This window comes from Dipodomys ordii, unplaced genomic scaffold (assembly GCF_000151885.1).
Source record: "Dipodomys ordii isolate 6190 unplaced genomic scaffold, Dord_2.0 Scaffold107, whole genome shotgun sequence".
Taxonomy (NCBI): Eukaryota; Metazoa; Chordata; class Mammalia; order Rodentia; family Heteromyidae; genus Dipodomys; species Dipodomys ordii.
The window spans coordinates 796,772-806,200 of record NW_012267323.1 but is presented as its reverse complement, the minus strand read 5'-3'; the positions used below and the strand labels follow the sequence as shown (position 1 = coordinate 806,200).

At 52.3% G+C, this 9,429-nt stretch overlaps 1 protein-coding gene across 1 annotated transcript in view; it reads left to right on the top strand.

The window, feature by feature from the left end:
- The window catches only part of Bfsp2 (beaded filament structural protein 2, phakinin), a 12,415-nt gene extending 6,418 nt beyond the window's left edge, over window positions 1-5,997 (top strand). The window contains exons 2-6 of the mRNA XM_013028033.1: window positions 333-407; window positions 1,026-1,187; window positions 2,917-3,048; window positions 5,306-5,526; window positions 5,911-5,997. Of these exons, the coding sequence (XP_012883487.1) occupies window positions 333-407; window positions 1,026-1,187; window positions 2,917-3,048; window positions 5,306-5,526; window positions 5,911-5,914 (594 nt within the window). The 3' untranslated portion in view covers window positions 5,915-5,997. The remainder of the gene's footprint in view (window positions 1-332; window positions 408-1,025; window positions 1,188-2,916; window positions 3,049-5,305; window positions 5,527-5,910) is intronic.
- The last annotated feature ends 3,432 nt before the right edge of the window (window positions 5,998-9,429 follow it).

Here is a 9,429-nt window from a genome sequence, read left to right as displayed (position 1 = left end):
TGTGTGTGTGTGTGTGTGTGTGTGTGTGTGTGTGTGTGTGTGCACCAGTCCTGGGGCTTGAACTCAGGGCCCAGGTGCTGTCCCTGACCTTTTGTGCTCAAGGCTGGGTGCTCTACCACTTGAACCACTTCCAGGATACTTTGGTGGTTCATTGGAGATAAGAGTCTCACGGACTTTCCTTTCCTGGCTGGCTTTGAACTGCAATCCCCAGATCTTAGCCTCCAGAATGGCTAAGATTACAGGTGTGAGTTCCGGCATCTGGTTAATATTTATTTTGATCCTCGGCTTTGTACCTGGGCTTGTGGAGGTCAACCTAAAAAATACAACCGCAGGGCCACATGCCAGTGGTATATTCCTACAATTCTAGCCGCTCAGGAGGGCTGAGGGCTAAAGATCCCAGTTTGGAGGTAGTCCAAGCAGACAAACTCTGAAAGACTGTTTTCTCCAGTTAACCAGCAAAATGCCAGACTGCAGGCGTAGCTCAAGTGGTAGAGCATCAACCTTGAGCAAGCCAACCAAAGGAGAGTACAAGGCCCTGAGTTCAGTACCAGTACACACACACACACACACACACACACACACACACACACACACACCCCTTAGGAAGAGAACATGGTAGATAAATCAAGAAGAGGGGGAGTACTGCTAGTCTCTAGACTGCCTGTCTATGGCTATAGCAGAGAAGAAAAACAAAATGTCCAGAGCCAGAATCCTTTTTTTTTTTTCTTCTTGTCAGTCATGGGACTTGAACTCTGGGCCTGGGCACTGTCCCTCAGCTCTTCAGCTCAAGGCGAGCGCTCTACCACTTAAGTCATAGCTCTACTTCCGGTTTTCTTGTAGTTCATGGGAGATGAGAGTCTCATGGACTTTCCTGCCCGGGCTGGCTGTGAACTGTGATCCTCAGATCTCAGCCTCCTGAGTAGTTAGGATGACAGGCGTGAGCCACCGGCGCCCAGCCGTGAGCTAGAATTTTGTCTCCTCTTGCTTCTCCAGGGCTCCCCTAATGTGTGTTTGTTTTCTTTTAGGACGTGAAACTGCTGTACAAACAGCTTCTGGGGTCTGAGCTGGAGCGCGTGGACGTGCCCTCGGTCACAGGTCTAGACGGCATCCTTGAGACCATCAGAGTACAGTGGGAGAGAGACGCGGAAAAGAACCGGGCAGAGGCGGGCGCCCTGCTCCAGGCTAAGGTAAGAGAGGACCAGGGTCCCCTCCCCCCCCAATCGTCCACCCCCTCACCACCTTGATTCTGTCTGCACCCTGTGGGGTTGTCCCCCACCCAGAAGTGAGGGTTTCTCTGAGGACAGACTGGAGCATTAGAATCACCCTCAATCAGCCAGGTGCCGGTGGCTCACGCCTGTCATCCTAGCTACTCAAGAGGCAGAGATCTGAGGATAGTAGTTCAAAGCCAGCCCAGGCAAGGAAAGTCTGAGGCTCTTATCTCTCAATAAACCACCAGAAAATCGGAAGTGGCGCTGTGGCTCAAGTGGTAGAGCGCTCATCTTGAGCTGAAGAGCCGAGGGACAGCGCCACAGGCCCAGAGTTCAAGCCCCACAACTCTCAAAAAGAAAAATAAAAGACACAAACTGGCCATTATCATCACGATCCACCCCTCTCCAGCCCAACACTAACTGGAAACATTCATGCTAAAACAGATCCATTAGTGTACTCGAGTCCTCTGCAGGCTGCGTCTCAGAGCAGATAGACAGGACTTGTTCTTCTCTGCCCCCATGCTGCCTCTCGCGAGAGGCAGAGCTCCGAGAATTATTTGCAGAATGAGTGAATTCCTGCGATCAGCCACAGCCAGCGATCAGAGCTGACAGCCTGGATTCCTCAGATAAAATAGCCCAGTCAGTGGTCCTGGTGTCCCTGGGGGCTGACATATCCACCAGCCCTGAACTTCTCTCCTGTGAGTCTGATGGCAACACACACACACACACACACTTTTCCAAAGCTTGTGTAAAGAGAAGGCAAATGTGCACTTAATTACCTTTCGTCCCCAAGAGGCTGAACTTTAATTACCAGGATTCATTCATGCTTCAATTTAGATTTCTCGCTGCCCCTGCCCCTCCAGGAGCAGATTTTGAGATAAATGATTGGATTTGTAAGTGGTTGTGGGAGTTTTTTTGTTTGTTTGTTTGGTTGGTTTGGTTTTCCCAGTCCTGGGGCTTGAATTCAGGACCTAGGGTGCTGTCCTTGAGCTACTTTTGCTCAAGGCTAATGCTCTACCACTTGAGCCACAGCACCACTTCTGGCTTTTTCTGTGTGTATGATGCTGAGGAATCGAACCCAGGGCCTCATGCATACTAGGCAAGCGCTCTACCACTGAGCCACCTTCCCAACCCCATGTAACTCTTTTTTTTTTTTTTTTGGTCGATCATGGGGCTTGAACTCTGGGCCTGGGTGCTGTCCCTCAGCTCTTCAGCTCAAGGTGAGCCCTCTACCACTTGAGCCACAGCGCCACTTCCTGTTTTCTGAGTGGTTCATTGTAGATAAGAGTCTCACAGACTTTCCTGCCCAGACTGGCTTTGAACCGTGATCCTCAGATCTCAGCCTCCTGAGTAGATAGGATGACAGGCGTGAGCCACCAGCGCTCAGTTCCCATGACACTCTTATTTCCAGTGAACCACTCAAAAGCCGGAAGTGGGGCTGTGGCTCAAAGTGGTAGAGCGCTCGCCTTGAGCTCAGAGACAGGGCTGAGGCCCTGAGTTCAAGCCCCATAAGGCATGACTCACGTAGTAGAGTCCCCAGCGGAATGAGCCATCCAAGCCATGTTTGACCCTGAGTTCAAGCCCTGGAATTAACAAAAAATGCAGTTTTGCTCATCTGACAGCTAAGCCTCCTCCTGCTCAAAGCTGTCGGAAGGGCTGAAGGGGAGGGGTGGACTCCCCACTCACCCCAAGATCTGGTGTCTCACAGCAACAGGCCGAGGTGGCCCTTGCGTCCCAGACCCAGGAAGAAAAGCTGGCGGCGGCACTGAGGGTGGATTTGCACAACGCCTCCTGCGAGGTACAGAGTCTCCAGGCGGAGACCGAGTCCCTGCGGGCGCTGGTGAGTGACCCAGGAAGAGCCTTGGCATTGCTTGTGCTGAGTTTAACCCTCACAACTATCCACACGGGGCCTGGTCAGCAAAGGATTCCCACTGCACAGGACAGGACGGGGGCCATTCTGATGCTGAGTGATGGCAAGTAGAGTGACACGTAGCATTTGTCACTGCCGGGCACCAGAGGCTCATACCTGTCATCCTAGCTACTCAGGAGTTCAAAGCCAGCCTGGGCAGGACAATCCGTGAGACTCTTATCTCCAATGAACTACCAGAAAACTAGAAGTGGCACTGTGGCCTAAGTAGTAGAGCACTTGCCTTGAGTTGAAGAGCTGAGGGACAGCGCCCAGGCCCAGAGTTCAAGCCCCACGATCAACTTTAAAAAAAGAGTTCAGGAACGGTGCCGAGGTCCTGAGTTCAAGCTCTAGAATCAGCACAAAAAGAGAGAAAGGAACAGAGAAAGAATGAGAGAAAGGAAGAGAGAAAGAAGACTAAATAGAACTAGTAAGTACCGCCAGGCACTGGTGGCTCTCGCCTGTCATCCTAGTAACTCAGGAAGCTGAGATCAAAGCCAGCCCAGGCAGAAAAGTCCCTGTGAGATTCTCCTCTCCAATGAACCAATCATAAATCGGAAGTGGTGCTTCAACTCAAAGCATTAGAGCGCCAACCTTGAGCAAAAGAGCTCAGGAACAACGCCCAGGACCTGAGTTCAAGCCCTACAACCTACCAAAAAAAAAAAAAAGAGCAAGTGTCCTACCCTACTGCTTAACCTGACTGCTAACACTGACAGCTGTCTGTTTTTTGTTGTTGCTTTTGGTCAGTCTTGGGCCTTGAACTCTGGGCCTGGGCGCTGTCTCTCAGCTCTTCAGCTTAAGGCTAGCGCTCTACCACTTGAGCCATAATGCCACTTCCCACTTTTTTCTGCTTATGTGGTGCTAAGGAATCGAACCCAGGGCCTCATGCATGCAAGGCAAGCCCTCTACCACTGAGCCACCTTCCCAGCCCCCAGCTGTCTGTTTAAGTCATGCTGCTTCTGCAGGAAATCACACGCAGCCCAACAGAGGCCTCCTAGCCCCAATGGCTGGCAGATGAGGGGCTTCAAGTTCAGCTCATTTGCTCCTCCCTCCGGGAACCACTTCCTGCCCCGCTGTCTGTGGGATCTAGCTGCAACCAGCTCCAAGGGAGACCCCCCTCTCCTTACCACTGGCCCCGCCCTGTCCTGCCCTCCTCCCGGCCTTGACCACAACCCATCAACCCTGTAGATGTTCTAGAATTCTTGTCCCAAGCTCTGCTTTTGGACAAGGCAAATGCACCGTAAGTTCTTCAAAGTCTTGTTGTGTGCATGCAGCTGTCTTGCAATGATTCGGTTGGGGTGTGGGATTTTTGTGCCAGTCCTTGGGCTTGAAATCGGTGCCTGGGCGCTGTCCCTGGGCTTTCTTTGTTCAAGGCTGGTGCTTTACCACTTGAGCCACAGCTCCACTCCTGGCTTTTTTTGGTGGTTAAGTAGAAATAAGAGTCTAGGGAGGGCTGGGAAGGTGGCTCAGTGGTAGAGTGCTTGCCTTGCATGCATGAGGCCCTGGGTTCCATTCCTCATCACCACATAAACAGAAAAAATTTTAAAAAATTAAAAAAGCTGGAAGTGGTGCTGTGGCTCAAGTAGTAGAGTGCTAGCCTTGAGCTGAAGAGCTGAGGGACAGTGCTCAGGCCCAGAGTTCAGGCCCCAGGACCAGACCCCCCCCCCAAAAAAAAAAGAGTCTAGGGGACTTTTCCTGCCTGGGATGACTTCAAACTGTGATCCTCAGGTCTCAGCCTCCTGAGTTGCTAGGTTGGCCGGTGTGAGCCTCCGGCTTGTGGCTTTGCAATGGCTGATTATTATTCATTAAAGCAATTGAGGTCAGCCCTCCCTACCCATGGGTTCAATCAACCTTGGATTAAAAGTGTTCAGAAGCCCGGCACTGGTGGCTCACGCCTGTCATCCTAGCTACTCAGGAGGCTGAGATCTGAGGATGGCAGGAAAGTCTCTGAGACTCTTATCTCCAGTGAACCACCAGCAAACTGGAAGTGGCGCTGTGGCTCAAGTAGTAGAGCCATCACCTTGAGCTGAAGAGCTGAGGGACAGCACCCAGGCCCAGAGTTCAAGCCCCATGACCAACCAAAAAAAAAAAGGACACAAAAGGTTTAGAGACATCATCTCAACCAATAAAAAGCCGGGCGTGGTAGCACACGCCTGTCATCCCACTGGCGAACCCTGTCACCTTTGTGCAGAAACGAGGCCTGGAGAACAGCTTGCACGACGCCAAGCACTGGCACGAGATGGAGCTGCAGAACCTGGGCGCCGTGGTGGGCCGGCTGGAGGCCGAGCTCAGCGAGATCCGCGCCGAGGCTGAGCAGCAGCTGCAGCAGCGCGCGCATCTGCTGGCCAGCCGGGGTCAGCTGCAGAGGGACCTGGAGACCTTCCACGCCCTGCTGGACCGGGACGAGAGCAGGTACGAGGAGGGGGCGGTGGGGGGGGGTAACCGGAGGAAAGGGGCTGGGAAGGTGGCTCAGTGGTAGAGCACTTGTCTAGCATGCATGAAGCCCCAGGTTCGATTCCTCAGCACCAAAGACACAGAAAAAACCAGAAGTGGCACTGTGGCTCAAGGGGGAGAGCGCTCGCCTTGAGCTGAAGAGCTGAGGGACAGCGCCCAGGCCCAGAGTTCAAGCCCCATGACTGACCAAAAAAAAAAAAAAATGTGTCCCCTGGATGAGTAACTGCACGTCCTTCCTCCTGCTCTCCTTCCTGTCCCCCAAGCCCCCCAAATTCTCTCATGAGTCGTCTGCTTCTCACTTTTGCCCCCCTTCTTTCCTCCTCTCCTTTTCTTTCTTCCCAGCTAATCGAGAAACTTCCTCTTTTCACCCAAGAAAAGGCCTCACAACCTCTCCCCACCAGCCAGCCAGTGACGGGGCCTAAAGAGTTTTGGTCCCCACTGGATCCCGTAGTAGATGCGGCTGGGCCAGAGAACTTCTAGAAATTGGAGAGGGTCTTCCGGCTTTCATTTTAGTAGTTTACAGCTTGAGCAACTACCCTTGTCCCTCTCCAAATAAACGCTTCGTGTGCAACGGCCCTTGCTCATGGAGTCTTTGTTGGGGGTTGTTTTTGTTTGGGTTTGGGAAGGGGAGGTTTGTGTGTATGTGTGTGTCGGTAGTGGGTCTTGAACTCTGGGCCTGAGCGCTGTCCCTCAGCTCTTCAGCTCAAGGTGAGCGCTCTACCACGTGAGCCACAGCACCACTTCTGGTTTTCTGGTGGTTCATTGGAGATCAGAGTCTCATGGACTTCCCTGTCCTGGCTGGCTTCAAACTATAATCCTCAGATCTCAGCCTCCTGAGCTAGGATTGCAGGAGTGAGCCAGCGGTGCCCAACATGTAGTACTTGATTTTCTGTATTAAAATGATGGGCATTCTAGACACACAAACAGAGCTTGCTCCTGACACAGCACCTCTCGATCAGTTCAAAGGGGACTTCAGCTTGACCCTAGGGGGGGCTTATGAAGATGGTGGACCTTGCAGCCTTCCTCATGGTCCTCTAAGATCCTCCCTCCCCAGCCCTGTCTGTGCTGGGAGCGGACATATATAGTTAGCGCAACCTGCGCCTCTCCCGGCCGGACTCTGCCTCTGATTCAACCTGAAACCCTGCACCTGCATCTTTACATAGCTCGCAGAGCCACAGAAGCCACAAAGAGAGCCCCACGCCATTGTTCCCCCTACTTCCTCCCTGCCCACCTGTCACACATAGCTACAGCATCCAGAGTGGACCACACAGTTGTTTATTCAGTCTCTCAGTAGTGGAGTTTATTTATTTTGTCGATCGTGGGTCTTGAACTCTGGGCCTGAGCGCTGTCCCTCAGCTCTTCAGCTCAAGACGAGCGCTCTACCACTTGAGCCACAGCGCCACTTCCAGTTTTCTGCGTGGTTTATTGGAGATGAAGAGTCTCAGGGACCTTCCTGCCTGGGCTGGCTTTGAACCACTATCCTCGGATCTCAGGTTCCTGAGTAGCTAGGATGATGACAGGTGTGAGCTGCCAGCCGCCGGCCCTCCATAGTTTTCAAAGGCTAAAACAGCCAAGGCAACATGAACAACAAAACCTGCTTCACCCTGAGAAAGCTTTTCCAGGCAGAAGTGGCTCCTGCCAGTCATCCTAGCTATTCAGGAGGCCGAGATCTGAGGATCGTAGTTCAAAGCCAGCCTGGGCAGGAAAGTCCATGAAACCCTGATCTCCAAGCAACCACTCTGAAAATCAGAAGTGGTGCTGTGGCTCAAGTGGTAGAGCGCTCTCCTTGAGTTGAAGAGCTGAGGGACAGCACCCAGGCCCAGAGTTTAAGCCCCAGGACGGACACACACAACACACAGAAGCAAGTTGCCCTGGACCTGAAGGACTCTGCCATCTGCAGTCCCCCGGGGAAAGCTAGCTGAGCCGGCAGAAGGAGAGGGAGGGGGGAAGGGAGGCTCTTTCTGGATTTCCCCCAGAAACAGCAGAAGCAGCTGCACTAAATCACTCTTCCCCACCCAGCGCCAGCTCCTGGCGTGTGTAATGAGGCTTCATTAACAGGTAGCAAAGGCACTGCTGGCCTCTTGGCTCGGCCTGGCTTTATTGAAGTCAGGCCGCCTCTCCAACATCCGGGTCCAATTACACTCGGGCAGTGGGAGCTGGGGACATGTGGCCCGGATGACGCTGGCCTGGCATTACTGTCATTCCTTCCAGAATGGACCACAGAAAGGCTCCTCGGCCCACAAGGGTTTGCTTTCCACAGGCCTCAACGTCCCCAGCCTCTAGCCTCCATTCCAGACCAAGATGTGAACTTCCAGTAAGATGGCTACTATTTATATAATGTTTGCCAGCTTCTGTATTCTTGTTACTTTTTAATTATGTTTTCCTGGTATCAAGATTTGAACTTGTAGGCTGGGAAGGTGGCTCAGTGGTAGAGTGCTCGTTTCCCATGCATGAAGCCCTGGGTTCGATTCCTCAGCACCACCTACACAGAAAAAGCAGGAAGTGGTGCTGTGGATCAAGTGGTAGAGCGCTAGCCTTGAACAAAAAGCAGCTCAGGGACAGTGCCCAGGCCCTGAGTTCAAGCCCCAGGACTGACCAAATAAAAAAGATTTGAACTTGTTCAGGGCTAGTGCTCTTCCACTTGAGCCACAGCGCCACTTCTGGTTTTCTGGTGGTTCATTGGAAATCAGAGTCTCACAGACTTTCCCTCCCCAGGCTGGCTTTGAACTTCAATCCTCAGATCTCAGCCTCCCCAGTAGCTAGGATGCCAGGCGTGAGCCACTGGTGCCCAGCCTCTTAGCTTTTTCTTTTCACTCAAGGATAGTCCTCTACCACTTGAGCCATAGCTCCATTTCTGCCTTTCTGCTGCTTATGTTGGAGATCAGAGTCTCACACACTTTCCTGTTGGCTTTGAACTTCCATCCTGAGCTCTCGGCCTCCTGAATAGCTAGGATGACAGGCGTGAGCCACCGGTGCCCAGCTAAGCCCAGCTTTTTGTTATTGAACTGGAGATGGAGTCTTATAGCCTTTTCTACCTGGATGACTTTGAACTACTGGATCTCAGCCTCCTGAGTCACTGGGCTTACAGGTGTGAGGCACCGGTGCTGGGTTCAGACCGTAACATTCATTTTACCACCGTCCTTAGATCTGAGCTTTGTGTGCCGCCAGGCTTTTCCAAGAATCCACTGTGTCATCAAAAGCAGGACAATAGACATCTCTGTGTCATCTCTGTGTGCTTCCTCGGCCAGATGATTCCATAAGAAGCACCCCAATTGTGTCTGAATGCCCCACAGATTTCTCTTTTATAAACCCTTCCGCATTCTCACTTGTGTGGAACAAAGAGCTTCTCTCTTTGGGAGGTTGGGGTACAGATCTAAAACCCCATCATTCAAGCCAGGGCTAGCAAATAAAAATGCAGGGTGCAGGGGCTAGGAAGGTGGCTCAGTGGTAGAGTGCTTGCCTGACATGCATGAAGCCCTGGGTTCAATTCCTCAGCACCACATAAGCAGAAAAAGCCAGAAGTGGCGCTGTGGCTCAAGTAATAGAGTGCTAGCCTTGAGCAAAAAAAAGCTCAGGGACAGCGCCCAGGCCCTGAGTTCAAGCCCCAGGACTGGCACACACATACACACACACACACACACACACAAAAGTGAGCGTCAGATGGAAACACCTCAAACTTCAAATTCCCCATGTGGTTCTTTTATTTCATGAACTCTTGAAAGATCAACAGGCACTTTTTTTGGGGGGGGGGTCCAGTTGTGGGGCCTGACCTCTGGGCCTGGGCGCTGTCCCTCAGCTCTTCAGCTCAAGGCTAGCGCTCTACCACTTGAGCCACAGTGCCACTTCCGGCTTTTTTCTTTT